General features: G+C 38.3%; 1 protein-coding gene across 4 annotated transcripts; it reads right to left on the bottom strand.

Moving 5' to 3' along the window:
• Positions 1-422: 422 nt before the first annotated feature.
• uso1 (USO1 vesicle transport factor) lies at positions 423-14,513 on the bottom strand. 4 transcript variants are annotated; one of them, XM_008317137.3, is made up of 26 exons: positions 14,261-14,513; positions 12,870-12,956; positions 12,445-12,509; positions 12,253-12,329; positions 12,030-12,041; positions 11,406-11,506; positions 11,204-11,306; positions 11,037-11,092; positions 10,813-10,933; positions 10,551-10,729; positions 10,307-10,447; positions 10,131-10,219; positions 9,801-9,955; positions 8,792-8,997; positions 8,608-8,628; positions 5,494-5,604; positions 4,637-4,755; positions 4,300-4,481; positions 4,101-4,222; positions 3,582-3,720; positions 3,107-3,273; positions 2,781-2,846; positions 2,535-2,633; positions 2,346-2,450; positions 1,596-1,811; positions 423-1,290 (listed from the first exon to the last, which is right to left on the bottom strand). In XM_008317137.3, the coding sequence occupies exons 1-26, from the start codon at positions 14,324-14,326 to the stop codon at positions 1,216-1,218; spliced, it is 2,880 nt and encodes a 959-aa protein (XP_008315359.1). In that variant the 5' UTR covers positions 14,327-14,513; the 3' UTR covers positions 423-1,215. The 4 variants fall into 4 exon arrangements, with proteins under 4 accessions (XP_008315359.1, XP_008315360.1, XP_008315361.1 ...); XM_008317138.3 differs by lacking the exon at positions 12,030-12,041; XM_008317139.3 differs by lacking the exon at positions 8,608-8,628 and having other exon boundaries at positions 14,261-14,512.
• Positions 14,514-15,949: the final 1,436 nt, after the last annotated feature.

Here is a 15,949-nt window from a genome sequence, read left to right as displayed (position 1 = left end):
TAAATCATATGACCTGCTTGGGCTGAATAATATGCAGATCCAATACGCGTCACAGAAGAAACGCGTTACTTTTATCAGTAAAACGCTGATAAATATGTTGCTGGACAGGAAGTCATCACACAACGTTTTTTTCTTTTTTTTTTTTACTTTTAGGGCTTGGTTTCCTGAAAACCCCAGACAAGTTGAAATGTAAAACCAAGTCAGTTGTGCATTTTAATTCATGTACTATCCATATTTGTTTGGACCTGACTTTCTTTTGAGTATTTATTTTTAAATAAACAGTAAATCTTGTTCAAGTACCAACCCCAAACCTTTTCTCTACATGTGACAAATTAAAATGCAGTTCTCTGAGCTAAAACTCACTCCCTGTGAAAAAAATAAACAAATAGAGTGAAGGAGACAAAAAAAAAACCCAAACCCTCTAAGTTTAGTAAAATTTAATTTATCTACAATTATTTGTCCATACAAGCATACAGAGTGATGGATTCTTTATTTCCACGTGGCTCATAAATGGTTAAGTTACACAGTATCATACAGAAGCTAAAAGCTGGACAACAAGTTGCAAAAATATTCATTTCGAGTCTTTACATCTTTTCTCTCAGCGTTTTGCAGCATATTGCAGAGCAGTTGGGGGTTAATGGATGAAATATCGCAAATCCAAACTGACTCAGGCATGACAGGCAGGTGAATTCCAGGTACAGCACAATGACACGTCGCAGCTCATTCCCATGTGTGGGAAAAGTCTGTCCGAGGACGAGCAGGCATCTTTTCATTACATGGTAATAATGACACGATATTCAGACTTATCTTTGTGGTATTTGTTGCTACATTTAAAAAGAAAATCCTCTTCACTAATTGCACCAAATAAATCTTGTTTAATTTGTCAGTGAACATAAACTATGCAAAGAAAAGCTGCCAAAAACATGACAGGTGAATTCCAACTCCTCCTGAGTGCACTGACCAGACGTGTGTTAGCTGTCACTGAAGAATGAAGAATGAAGAACTCATCACAAAGAGTAAAACCTAATAATTGAGATGTGATGTGACCAAGTGAGGACAAATGAAGATTCTGGACGGGAAAACAAACCCCTTTATTATACACAAGTCCAAGTTGCGAGTTTCTGACCATGTTTTTACGTAAAGTCTCTCTCTGCCCACTAGCAAAGATATTTCCATCCAATCCTTCTTCTTCCTCTTTCAGTGTTTTTCTTTCCTTTAGTCCTCATCTTCATCCTCTTCATCGTCATCATCCGTTTGGTCCCTAGCATCAAGGTCGTCTTCATCTTCCACCTGTTGTAAAACGTGCATTTGCGACAAAAGGATGAAAATACAAATCATCTCTTTGATCTACGTACAACTAAATAAACATTGGAAAGGCTTTTAATGACTGATATTTCAAAATATAGATTTTTTTTATAAAATAAAAAATAACAAAATTACCACTGTAATGTCTACAGACACCCTGTCCTGGAAAAAACCCAAATAAACTTTATAAAAAGCCGACTGTGTAAGCTGGGACTGTTAAACTCGTATCGTCTTCTCCTGAACTGCCTTGTAAATTTAAATAATAATTTAAATACACTTGCTGTGTGTACCATTTCTCCCAGGTCTTTGAGTCTCTGTCTCAGGTTGTGAATCTTCTGGTCCTGGTCAGCCAGCAGCATCAGCAGGTCGTCCTGCTCCTTCTTGGACTCCTGAACCTCGGTTTGCAGCTTTGACTTCTCAGTCTGCAGAATGGCCACGGTGCTGTTGGCCGACGCCAACTGATGTTCAAGCTCTGTCCGGCTCTGCAATAGGCTCTCAGTCTCCTCCTGAAATGCAAGGACAGAAGGCATGATGACTGATCTAATGAGGTTGGTTTCTATATTTCACAGAAATGTAGCAACATGGTACAACAAAAACAAAAAACGTCAAAATGTTTCGTCAAAAGGTGTGTTTGGGTCACATTGAAAAAAAAAAACGTCAAAATGTTTCGTCAAAAGTCATCAATTTTAGAACTGAAGGACAAAATTTTCACTCCACAGACTAAAATTATCTAGTAAAGTACAACAGTACTCACAGTATTAGTATTAGTAACAGTATTCACACAGTCTGCAAATGTTTTTTTCCACACCCACATGCATACATTATAGGTTTTATTTAGTTTAGTTTTCACATTTAAATAAATGAACAACATCTATGAAAGTAATATACGTCCATTAAAACCCAGACTTTAAACAATCCTGATCTCACGTTGGTCTCTTTTGAACCACAGTAAGAAATGTTGGTATTTTCATACAAATCGGAGAAGAACGACATATAACACTGACACGTTAACATCAACACGCACAAAACTGAATTCACACCTTGAGTCGCTCTGCGTCACTCGTCTGTGCTGCCAGTCTGCTCTCCAGTTCTGCCATCTTGGCTGAATCTAATGTGTCGTCACTGGTGGGAGCTGAGTCTGTGAACTGAAGGAAACAAAATGAAAAGGTTTCTTATTCAACATCTGTATCCATCGATGTTCTGGTTAGAATTTGGACTCGTATACTTACTCCAGATTCCACTTTTCTGAGAAGGTCCTGTTTCTCTGTCTTCAGCTGGTTGATTTCTGAAGACTGAGTCTGAATCTGACTCCTCAAAGCCTCCAGCTCCTGCACAGACCAGGAGTTGAAAACCAAATGAAATCTGGTTAACTCTGCAGCTGATCCTGGGTCAGTTCTCATCAGAGGAAATCACACTAGAGCAGAATTGAAACATTTCTTATGAAAGCACGTCAAAACAAAGTTAATGATTCTCACCTTGAGCAGTCCTGTGTTTTCAGATCCTTCCACCGAACTGTCTGTTGTGGCTGTCACCTCTGACCTCTGCACATGGACAGAGAGGATGGAATTGTTTTGTTATTTTGCCTTTAAAATAAAACTACATGAAGAACGAGATAAATTGAAAAGATATACAGGTGTTTCCCACATACAGTAGTCTGAACGTAAAGTAGTCTGATGTTTGTCAGGCTGCACCTTCTTTTGTAAAGTCACGTGTCTGAAGTCATTTATCATTCAAAGACTTATCAAAGCAAACAATTAAACATTATTTGTGTAACAGGTTTTTTTTGGCAGAGGTTACGAACCAGTGTGTTGACGATTGCGTCTTTGTCGGCCAGTTGTGTCTGCAGGAGCGCGTGTTGCTGCCGCAGCTCCTCCAGCTCCTCTTTGAGCTGTGTCAGCTCCTCTGTCTGGAGTCCATTCACCTGAGAGCCGTCTCCCTGGCTGCCTGACTGACTCTGGTTGTCTTTACCTGAAACACAGTAGAGACGCATGTCATACAATCATGATGTCAGCCAAGATGTTCCTAACAACCATGCAGCTTTTGTAACCTGTGTGTTCCACTGACGTGAAACAGTACCAGGAGGTCTAGGCTTAGATGACATCCAGGAAAAAGAGGTCTCTTCTTCACTTTATTTGTCTAAATAATTAAATCAGGTCCATGTCCAACTTATTAAAAACTGTTTCTGAGTGTTTTTTAGGCTTTGGGATGAAAGTTGCTGTTTCTTGAAACATTTCTGTTTTTTAAGGACACAACAACCGGCTGTGCACTGAACAGACCTATTTTTAACTTGAGGATGTTGTACTGGTCTTTGTGCTGCTGAATCTGGGCCAGTTGCTGTGTGACTGTAGTCTGCATCTGCTCATTCTGAGACGACAAGGTGGCCACCTGCTCCTTGAGCTCCTGGAGCTGAGAATCCTGAAGATTTAAAGAAGAAGAATTCATCAACATTCATTCATCAACAGCAAACTAACATCTAACAGATTCAGGAATCGAGACTGTGTAAAAATTGAACGTGTTTTACAAATCTTTTTGGCACAATAAAGAAAAAAAAATTCAAAAAAAATAATTCTACAGTTTATAATATTGTTGTATTGTAAACAGACTTAAAACCATGGGTGGAAACCATTATTTAATGTGCCACCTTGTGGTAATGTATTGTCCCAGTTCAATGTTCATGAAATTAAGAATTTTTTTAATGCATTTTTAGAAATGTGACAACAATTTTCTGGAAGAACAAATACAGAGACAACTGTGCAGTATTTTTATAAAAACACCAGTGGATTTGGTTCGTTTACCTGTTCTCTGATCAGTTCTTTGTACTGAGTAACAATGTTGTCATGCTGCTCCAACGTCTTCTTCACCTCTTCTTCCTTTTTCTCCTCCTCACTGGACTTGTGAACCGTTTTGGTTATTACACCTTCACAGAACAGATGGGTGGGCGTTAAAAAACTGTTTTAATGAAAGTCACATAAAACACAAAAGTCTCTGACGAACCCTCGAGGTCTTTGACCAATTTGGTGAACTCGTGGTCGAACAACATCTGCTCTGGAGATGGAAAGACAGGCTGTGGCTTCTGGGCTGCCCGGGAGTACAGCTCATGTTTGTTGATGAAGCACAGTTTCTCTACAAAGTTCTCTTTTCCAATGCGCTTCTCAATCAGCTGCTTTAGCTTCTCCCTGCAGAAAACACAAGGTCTTAGAAAAAAAAAACCCACTGCACGGACGTGTGTTAGAGTTCTGATCCAACCTGTTCCCTTAACACACACACACACAGTGGTGAATGAAAACACGGTTATAAGTTCACTCTAATGTCGTCAACCTCTGACACTTACCTTGTGTAGTTCTCCAGTGAGTTGTCGTTGTAACAGATGCAGATGCCGAGGAGCAGAGCGCACAGGCCCTGGACCAGCCTCTCATCTTCTCCCAGGTTCTCTGAGATCTGAGCCGTCAGCTACAGCATCAACAGGTCAAAGATTGCAAAAGGTAGGGACGGTGGGAAGAAAGGAATGAGGTGTAAAACCAACCTCTGGCAGTAAGAAAAGTGGGCGGGCACATACAGTATACCAGGGGTCAGCAACTCAATTTATCGGAGAGCCAGGATTTTTCTGGACAGACTCCTTGGGGGCCAACATGCAAATGCAGTGGCCCCTAAAAAAACACACAAAATAGAGATGTGATAGTTATTATATTATTTACGTATATATATTAACCCTTTACGAACCATTTAGGAGGCATCGTAGGGCGTGAAATGTGGCAAAAAACGCATTTCTTGCATTACTCTGTATGTATGTGTAAAAGAAAATGTAATTTTTTTTATACACAGCAAAAACACAGAGCAAAAATTTTTTTTTATATACACAGCAAAAACACAGAGCAAAAAAATCCAGAATACAAAAATACATTTAAAATATGAAGAAAACCTGCGATGCACTGAGGGTGCGACAGCCGAACCCTGATACAGTGAGGGACGACTATATAATGAAATACAAATCACATTTTTGTCTAACAATATTATTAGTTAGTTTTAGGACGGATTGAGTGGGCTATATTTGGCCCACAGGCCGCCAGTTGATGATCACTGCAGTATACCAACGGTTTGTATTTTATTTAGGATTTGCACTAAAATGAACTTGCACTATAAAACAGCAGGTTTGAAATACTTATAGCCACAATTAATGGTCAAGGATACAAAAGGAACATTTTCTTGATTGTGTAGGAAGTGTGTGACAGCGATGGGGCAGTTGCTGATCCAAGTACACAGCAGCATGAGGAGGCCCACCCTCGTCTGTACTTTACTGCCCTGCACAACACAAGACAAAGACAACACATGTCAACGATGGCCTCGGAAATTACAACACAATATAAAAAAAAAATACTTAAGCTAAGAATATATTTTATTAATATAAGATCTATATTTTAATTCAAATTTAGAAAAATATGTGTAGAACATTTTTAATTTGCACACAGAAGAAGCCGTAATAAACAAACTGCAAATGCAATAACCATTTGCAATGGAATTCCATCCTGCAAATGATTCATCTTCAGCCCAAATACAGTTAACAGTAACCTTTGAATTACAAAACCGAATGGCCAGCAGAGGGCACTTTATTGTTTGTTTGTTTTTTGTGTAAGTCAGACACTTCTGATGTTTTGTTGTTACGCCTGTATTTATATTCAACAACTTCAGCTCATATAAATTTAACATTTTGATGCTAATTGCGGATTCAATTTTTTTTTCCTGCTGTAACACATTAAATTCAGACATTTTTAAAATAAATTGCTGATAAAGAACCAATTATTTCGTTTGTTAAAAATGATTACCAGAGAAACTGTGCCATTCAGATGAAAATTTAAAAAGGAAGAAAAGAAATTTAAACTGTATTTAAGTGAAGAGGAGAAAACTGTGTAAATGACATTACCCACTTGACAAATGAAATTATTAGTGTCTTAACAAACAAGCCGTTAAATGAATGCAGTCAGTATGTTTAAAGAAAATCATTATTAGCCATGCAGTTTTTTAACAATGAAGAGAAAAAATAATTTCTGTAGTAAACTCTCAGAAACACCTCAACTAGGCTTGTATCAAAGCATTTTAAAATTGCAGATTGAAAAACGTTTGAAACACATGCAAAGCAAAGCTATAAAATGACCTTCTAAAAAAATTAGCTGTGCAAACTATACGAGATTATCTATTGGAAGCAAAACCTCAGCTTGATTATCCATCGGCTTTACAGAAGAAAAGGACATCTGCAGAAAACTCGTCTTTGTAGGAACAGCAGGAAACGACAAGACCATTCAAAATAATAATAATAATTTAAAAGAAATCTGTACAGATGAAACCAGTGAAGAGTTGAGTTTAATCTGTACACAATAACAAGCTGGTGCATTTACATCAAATGCACAACATGCTTTAAGCAGCGAAGTTCTCAAGTGAAACACAGGGAAACTGTCTCCACTGAGCAAAAACAGCCTGGCTGTAGAGTTTAGCAGCAGCAAAAACTTATGAAATCACCTTTTCAGATTTCGTCTCCAAACGCGACGGAAAGATAAAACAAATAAAGAAGATCGTCAAACGAACTTGTGCGACAAGCCGTTACTACAGAAACTGTTTCTCATCCCTATGTACTGAAAACTACACGAAGTGCCAGTAGTAAAACACGTTATGTCACAGTCGTCACAGACTGGTACTTTCTGCATTGATACAAGAGATGAACCAGGAAGGTCACTGCTGCAAGCTAGTCTTCGTTATTCAACACCAATCAATATCAGAGTCCAAAAATAACGGGATTCAAAAACCAGTGTGGAAGCAGGACTTCTACTGTGTCTATTACAGATTAACGGGGCAGCAAAAACCAGTGTGGAAGCAGGAGCATAAGTTTAAGTTTAAGTTTAGTTTAGGACTTCAACTGTGTCTATTACAGATTAACGGGGCAGCCTTCAGTGATTGAACATAACAGAACAGTCCATGACAGTGGGAGAGTTTGGCTAGGTCAACCCCAAATTTTGAATTTGGTAAAGGCCAAAAAAACAAGAAAAAAAAATTCAACTTATTTTTATTTGTTAAAAACAAAACAAATGTACTGGTAATTTTAGTTCTGGGTCACATCCCAGTTTTGATATCTTCATTTTTGTTTACAATTATGACTATACTTGCTGACAATTGAAAAAGTTGAGCTAACTCAACAATCTAGACACTTGTTGTCTTCCACGTTACGGCTACTGAGAGTTAGCTCCATAGTGAAGTGGTTAGCAGGTCTGCCTTAAAAGCAGAAAGGCCTGGGTTCAATTCCCAAAGAAAGCACATATGATTTACTCACTTATGTTTGGAATATTATTATTACTGATGCTCCCCAATATGTTTGAGTTTTTGATATTTTACACAACTTGTTAAAAGACTGGGCACAAAAACCTGTTTTTAATCAACAAAAAAATCTGATTTCGAAATAAAATAGGTCACATCTAAGGTAAATGACCAAACTATGGATTTCACTTCAATTGCATATTTAGATAGGATATAAACCTTCTGTCTAATGTTGTTTTTTGGTCCATTATGAATGAATCACTCAATAGAACATTTTCATGTCCGATATCGATACAGCAACCTGGATAATCTGTAAACACTAATATCATCCGATACCTTATTTTCTCCTCCAACATTCCATGTGCTGCCGTTGCTGAGGTGATGTCCCTGTTTACATCATGTCACACAAAGTTGAGGGCTTAGGTATCGGATCAGACGAGCTAAAGTTGTTGTTTTTTTATTCTGAGTATCAGATCAAACCATCCCTACTTATGAATCATCAATAAAAGGCAAGAAATCTGAAAAAAGACAACCCAGGGAGAGTGAAGGGGCTGAATTGGTAAGATTTTAATAATCATATTAGAGAAAACCCTACAATAGTAAAGTGTTGAGAGAAAAGGTCTAAAGCTTCTGCAAAAATAACGTTCTAAAAGCAGTTTGTAGAAGAGTCAACTGCCACATACTGTTTCACTTAACAGTCTCTTTGTCTCCACATGTAGTTTTCTTTACACCTCGTCAGTAAAAGTGAGAACAAGGGGATAGGGGAATATGGGGATAGGGTTCACCCTTGTGGCACTAATGAGAAAGAATTGGGTCGTAGGCACAGAACTGTTACAAAGACGGGTAGTGAAGAGTTAAAGGGAAGCAAGATCCCCCAACACATGGGTCACCAAGACCCCATTTAAAGATGCCAAGCCAAAATAACCCGGACATGTGCCGCCCCAAACACTCAAAACACACACACACACATATATATATGAGGTATATACACACTTTACTCACCCGCCGGACGATCTTATCTCCCTGTAAAACCATAATAATGCGAGACTGTTCTATTTACTGCTGTTGACAGTTACAACATATGTATTTCACACAAAACTATGCTACCTAAAAACAGTCAGTCCATGAAAAGTGATCCAGTCTGCATCTCCTCTAATTCTGCAGAATATGTGTTTAAATTTCCTACCTGGGAGAGGATGTTGGTGCACTGCTGCAACAGAGACACGGGGGGTTTTCCCAGACTGGTGGCCAGTTGGACCCTCAGCAGCTGTTCCTTCTGAGTGAGGTTGTCCTGCAGGGCGTGAGCCAGGGCCACGGCCGCACACCAGTTGGACAGAGAGTCGACTGAGAACAGGCCTCCACACAGCAGCTGGCCTGCTGAGATAGAGTTGGCTGCAAAAGAAACAAAAAACAAGTCAATCAACAGCCGTGCTTTAAAAGGAAGGAAAGTGAACTCCTTGTCATTGTGACACAGCACACCACTGCACACAACCAACTGTGACCCATCACCATAGTGAACGGTGGGCAGCTTTGAGCGCCCGGGGAGCCGTGTGTGGAGACGGTGTCATGCTCAGAGCACCTCAGTGGTGACTTGGCAGCTGGTGGACTTGAACCTAAAACCTTCCAAACCCAAGTCCACTTCCTTAACCACTAAGCCACCACTGCTAGAAAATAGAAATACCTGACTAAATATTTTAAAATACTTTCTGATGATGGTGTTAACATTAAAACTGTAAATAGTAATAATTAGAAATGAATTGATCCCACACTGGGGAAATTGTAACAAGTATGTGGTTCCTCTGGGACTTGAATCTAGGACCTTTTGCGTGCTAACCACTACAGTATGGAAACATCCATATATTGCTGGAATAGAAAGATCAATGACAGCAAGTGGATGTTTCACACGTGTTTTCACACCTGTCAAGTGTTATTGATATGGAAAAATGTAAAGAAAAATATGAAAAACTAATATTTAAAACTTAGCTATTATAACTATTGTAATGGTATATTCCAATATGTTTGGTGGGCATTTTATCAGCATTAAACAGGTTTTGTAACATGTGTTATCTGAACCATCTGAAAGAAAAGGAGGATTATTCTGTCAAATAAGTAATACTTTTAATATTTTGTTAAAATGGAAAGGGTTAAAACAATTGTTGCTAAATTTATCAAGGTTTTAACTCATTTTCACTCACCATCAATGGTGGAAGGCAGCAGTGTTGCCACTATCTCCCCTTGGCCTTTTTGGTTTTTGTAGAGAAAACACTGAAAACAGTAGAGGACGGCACAACGCAGTACAAATGGTTGTCTCTCATTCACCATGGACATGAGGAGCACAACGATAGCTGGTCTGTGGAAAGAAAAAAAATCAGTAGTATCAATATGATTCCCCAAAGATATACTGACAATTTATAGACTGATCAGTCCAGGACTGAATACAATAACCCACAGAAGAGTCTCCCCATTAACATGAACACATTATATTCACATATGCAGGATTAGATAATATGAATAATAGTGTTTACCTTGGGGGATTTGAAGGTGCATTAACAGAGGCAAAGTAGTCCTGGTTGATCTGCGAGCCCCTGATGACTTCTGAAACAGTGTTGATGGTCTGAAAGACATAAATTAATCAAGATTCATGAAAAATGACCTTAAAAAAGGTTAATTCAAGTTTATGCAGCTTTTTTGTTCAGTTTACCTCTGTGAGGATGTCAGCAGGTACACCAGTGGCCATGAGGATGGTACACAACTGCTGCAGGAGGCCACACTGGTACATGGACTTCTGACAACTGGATGTAGCTCCAGGAGAATTGACTGGAGACACCATCACCCTCACCAGCTGGGAAAAGAAAGAGCTCATTAATCAGTTAGGCTGGAGATTCAACAACAGTAACAGACATTATGACACAGCACCCAGTCCATACGACAGCACGCCGCCTTACCTGGAGCATGAGATGGAGGTTGGTGACCTTTTGTGCAGACCAGCCAGAGTTATCGTCACCCACCTCAAACCACGGCTTCATTCTCTGGATGTAAGAGCCCTCCTTGAAGAAATTCTGATTGGAGCTGTTGTTCTTTAGCAGGTTTAGTAGCAGCAGCAAACAGTCCTCTACCACAATACCTTCATACATTGAGAAGATGGGACAGGGTCAGAGAATAAAACAGTACTCCTTCTGTGTTCAGAGGAATGGATCTGAATTGTACCTCCATCACTGCTGCCTTCTTCGGAGATGATATCTAGGAGACGCTCAAATGCATTTTCAAACGCAACAATTTTTTGAATTGAAGCATTGCCTTTAGTCAGCTGCTGAAGCAGTAGCAGCCCCTGATGGGAAATGGAAAATAGTGAGTCACCTTGGGTTTTAGTTGGTTCTCCAAATCTCCAAAGATTTTATATTTCTGGTAAACAACAAAATAAAGCTTCTCACATCATTCCGGATTACTTCTCTAGAGTCGGCTAACAGGTCCATTAATCTGGAAACACCTGTAACAAGCAACATTAAGGTTTACAGCAAGAAATATGTCGAAAATAATAAAAAATAAAAACGCTTGAATAGTGAAAGAGGTCAGAACAAAACCAGTCTGGCACACTCACCCATGGGGCTGACTAAAATGACACCCTGAACTTGGACACCTTGATTCTTCAGGAGGGCAGTCAGCAGCTTTACTCCTGGCCAACGCACATGAAAATCAAACTCCTAAAAAAAAAAGTACAACACATGAATACATTAGACAACAATTTAGGAACACGTGTTTCAAACAAATGCCTCTTCATCATCTAAGAAACACTACAGTACCTCCAACAGACTGAGCAGAAGGGTCACGTGCTCAGGGTCCTGAATGAACTGTTCTGTAAACTTGATGCCCAAATCATCTGCCTGTTTCTGGGAATTTTCATCTGTGAATGAAGTTAAAATCAGTTGAAAAAAAAAACTGCAACAAAACGACTTCTCTGTGGTGAGGGAGTCAGTTGGTTCTCTCATAACAACTGGTTAAAAGTGGTCATCTATTAAAAAGAGGGTAATGTTCTACTGTTAACAACAACACAGTAAAAATGGGAATTTTAATGTAAATGTCTGCACCACAAGATGTATCAAACAAAAGAATTCAGCCAACTAAAAAAACAAGTGCATTTACAATGTGAGCAACAACGGTGACACTGGAACAAAGCTGAAAATGTGATGGTATTAGTAAAGCATTTGTGTTACTACCCACACTCCTGCCGATCACTTCACCACTTAGTGAAGTTAGTTTTCTAAAAGTATAGACACAGCTGTTCATTCTCTCTTGTTTTGGTTTAAAAAAAACAAACAAGCACGTGTTCAACTAAAGTAAGAAAAAAGTGAGAATGAATGTGCAGATTCTCGTGATGAAGCGCCAGAAAAGGAAACGTGGCATCATGCACAGACAAAGAGTTTTACCTTCTGATTCATCTGTAGTGTTAAAACATGGAAGAGAAACAAAAAGAGACGAGAATCTTTACATGAAGTCCTCACGATCATGATACACACAAGGGCATACCGGTGTCTGCATGCTAACGGAATCACGGCTAAGTCAGGTAATGGGATTTATAACAGACAAGTAATCACATATGTTACCAATTAATAACAGTTCTGGGGGAATATTATCATGTGAGGAGAATACCTTGTTCTTCTTCTTCATCATTGCAGATGATGTAGTAAAGCGTGTCTAAGGCATAGCCAAGGATTTCAGAGTCCGACCTGTTTCATTACAGAAAACAAAAACACACACTTCAAAAATACTTCAAAATGACCTTTATTGTAACGGATTTAAATACATAACGCACCACAGAAAAACACATCAATAACAGCATACCTGTCAGTTTGGAGTATGTGAATCAAGTGGTCCATTGCCTGTGTTCCAACTTCCATGCGATATTTCTAGATTTAAAATAAATACAGGCAAAAAAAGCAGTCTTTACTGATCTGTTCAGTTTAATGAGCCGCATTTGAAAAATAATAAAAATAAACTAATGTAAAAAATGTTTTTTGCTCTAAAATAGAATTTTCATTACCAGTATTGAACACTCACTTCCACATCAGCTTTACCACCACCAAACAACAAACACTATGGGAACACTAGTAAAATTATAAAATATGAAATTTAGATCATTTTTCAATTTGTTTTTCAGAAATACTAAACATAATGTACTCTATGACAAAAAGAAGAACAACTGTCCTGACTGCAGGAATAAATGTAGAAAGTCAAGGATATTCTATTTGTTATTATTATTTATTTACCTTAGAGAGGGATTTCAGTGCCCGGACGGCATCTCTACGATCTTCTAAAAGTGTGGACGAGGCCACCCTGTCACACAGTTTTTGGATCTATGAAGAGAAGATGAAGGGTTGATTATTTTCCTGTACAGCAGAATATATGGTGCATGTTTTCTGCATAAGAGTCTAGCAATAAACCTCAATGCATGGTGCAAAAGATCAACTACCCATGGGCTCTGATTAAAGAAGAGGGGTTGGAAACAAACAAATGAAACATTTGTTAAACTAAAGGCTTAAAAAAAATTATGATCATTGCTAGTCTGACAAAGAGAGCATTCATATATGTAATTTTTTGTCACATTAAGTGCTCCTGGGTGATTCAGCTTCTTAAAGTGTATGAAAGCAAATGTACTGATTAATCTTTTTAAGGAATATTTTTGTGACAACAGTAAAATTGTTCTTTGATTAGTGTGCATTGACCAGAAAATGAGTTGTCCAATAGAAACCCTCCAAAAATGTCCATGGGACATGTGGGAAGACATTGATGAGGAATACCTGGATGATTTAATTGGTGTTCTTATGCTGGAGTGTACAGATCCTGTAATAAGGCCACTGATATTCTATGGGGCACATCGACAGGCAGAAATATTTTCCGGGCAACAATGTCACTTCAGACATTTGAATTGATATCAAGAGTCCTCAGATTTGACAACAGAGAGACCAGAGCGAGATCTGACAAGTTTGCTATATATGTGTTCTAAACCCCTCAGTAACACTCAGGTAAAATAACAACCTTTTATTTATTAATATGATTCTCTTGAGGTTCATTTTACAATTTTCTTTCCAAATTGAAATCGAGGGGTATACAGACAAAAAAAAAGCCCCAGAGGCCCACACCAAAAGTATTAAAACCAACATGTTCATGGATAAGGAAGCCAAACAAGGTAAACACGAGATGAGAAACAAATTGGATGAAAGATTGTTGTTTTTAGTGTGTTTTATAGCTGATTTAATACATGGGTCAAAACCGACCCGTTAACATGTATGATACCAGAAGGCTAACACAAGAGGAAGGTTAATATCGTTAATGTTGTTACTGTAAACAGATAACAAACTGTTTAACAAACTGACCGTTTACGCCCCCCACATTCCAGCTGATTGCAGCTCCACGTAGAGAACAGGGACGAACAAGATCATTGACAGAAACTGCTGCGGACTGACAGCTGTGCTATGCTAGCTTCTTAGCCCGACAACTAGATCGATGTTAATCCAATAGGGCTATGTGTTTTAAATTGTAGAGGTATTGTTCTAAAAATATTTGAATTAATATTCTAAGCATTTTATTTAGTAAAAGTTAGCCCTGATTTAAGGCATACACTACGGTGAAATAGCAGCTAGCCGGTGTGCTGTCTTACCGTCTCGGCTCCTGTCGGCTGCGGCCCGGTTGCCTGTCCGCCCATCACTCCTCTGAAGAAATTCATCTTTCCCGACTCAAAGCGACTCTTCTTCTTTCGAAACCCTCCAGTCTCTCCTCTCTGTGTTTAGTGTAAGGAAAATGTGAATCGCGAGGAACGCTGCATACAATTACGATATCTTTACACTGTGTACACTGAGCCCGGAACACAACCGCGGCTGTACTGCGCCTGCGCGAAAACGTGGCGATACGTGGCTGATCAGGCGTCATAGAGATATTATTTAAAGGGCAAGAAAATACCTTGAGGAAGGTGGAATCGTCTAGAATAGGAGTCTAGGAGGTTTCAGCCTAAGGACTACAAAACTGATGGAGCAGGGACCAATTAGTGTATATGCTGTATAAAATTGTGTTTTAAAATAAATGACCTGTGCACTGTAAATAAAAAAATGCTAATAAAACCAAGTTTGTATTTTTACTTTCATCAACACCATATGAATAAATTCAATTACTAATTCAATTTTAAATTAGCCACTTGTTCATTTTATTTATATAATGAGTTTGGTTTGCTTTTGGAAAAGGGTTGAGTTTGCATGTTCACCCTACATGTGCATGTACTCGAGTTTACTACCTTATAACAGTTACCTTCTGCACTGATCAACTTCTTATTACAAATGTGTCTGCCTGTTACCTGCAAAGGAATAAAAACTATTATAGGATTAATTGATTGAATTGAATTGAAATGATGACTTCACTCTCAGAAACTTTATTCTCTTCAATGTATTACTTGATTCTTGTTATTTTAGATATCTCTTTTATCCTCAATGTGGCATGATACTATGTCGTAAAACTGTTTTTAAAGCTTTAATAACACATGGTAAAGAGAATGTGCTGCTACACATTAGCTGTTCTGTTACAAATTATCTTTTGATGCTTATGAACGTCACTCTGCTATCTAACCCAAGACATTCTACAAAAAAAAAAAACAACAACAAAAAAACCCAACAAGAAACTGATTATAAACCCATATTTTTCACGAGACGCAATTGTCTTTATAATGTAGGGCTTTACATTTTTGGATGAGATTCTGATAATACTAGGTTCACACAATTGTTGGAGTTTCTGAGCTCACATTCTGTGGTATTGACTTTTTTTCCACAGAAAACAATAATTCATCAAAGAAGAGATGGCTTCCAGTGAAGATCATAGACATCAGGACACAGATTGGCTGATACATCAAGGGTAATTGTATAGAGATTTGAGTGGTTCTTTAATTTATTTATTTTCTTTTTTGCCTACCCCTGGTGTAAACAATATTGCCCAAAGATATACAGTAGAGTACTTTACAAATGAAAGTAAGATTTGATCGTTCATATTATGTCCTAAAAACTTAATTAGCATGTGAAGACATATCTCATAGGCGTTACCAACGGTCTTTACAAGTTTTATCATTATATCACTGCTTGAACTATTCGATCAGGTTTTTCAATCCATGTAAAAGAACCAATTTAAAGTAAGTGCAAACATCAAATGTTAGAGGCCTGGTAAAATGAATGAGCTGCACCCATCAGTGAAACAATATTTGAAAGGAATTTGATTCCAGTCTCTCAACAAGGACAGAGATGCAGGTTATGACTTAGTGCCAAAAACATTCGCCAGAATTCTACACGGAAGGAACTGTCTAATGGAAACA

The sequence above is a fragment of the Cynoglossus semilaevis genome, chromosome 9, assembly GCF_000523025.1.
Source record: "Cynoglossus semilaevis isolate Cse_v1.0 chromosome 9, Cse_v1.0, whole genome shotgun sequence".
In the NCBI taxonomy this organism is placed as follows: Eukaryota; Metazoa; Chordata; class Actinopteri; order Pleuronectiformes; family Cynoglossidae; genus Cynoglossus; species Cynoglossus semilaevis.
Note: the sequence above shows the minus strand (reverse complement) of the source record. Positions and strands in the feature narration are given on the sequence as shown.

What these genes read in the sequence shown, in the direction of transcription:
- uso1 (XM_008317137.3), bottom strand. Translation starts at nt 14,326, where the DNA reads ATGAATTTCTTCAGAGGAGTGATGGGCGGACAGGCAACCGGGCCGCAG. An exon ending in ACCTCCATCTCATGCTCCAG is followed by an intron (nt 10,448 to 10,550) that starts GTAAGGCGGCGT and finishes TTCTTTTCCCAG; the next exon opens with CTGGTGAGGGTGATGGTGTC. An exon ending in ATTGGTCAAAGACCTCGAGG is followed by an intron (nt 4,223 to 4,299) that starts GTTCGTCAGAGA and finishes TGTTCTGTGAAG; the next exon opens with GTGTAATAACCAAAACGGTT.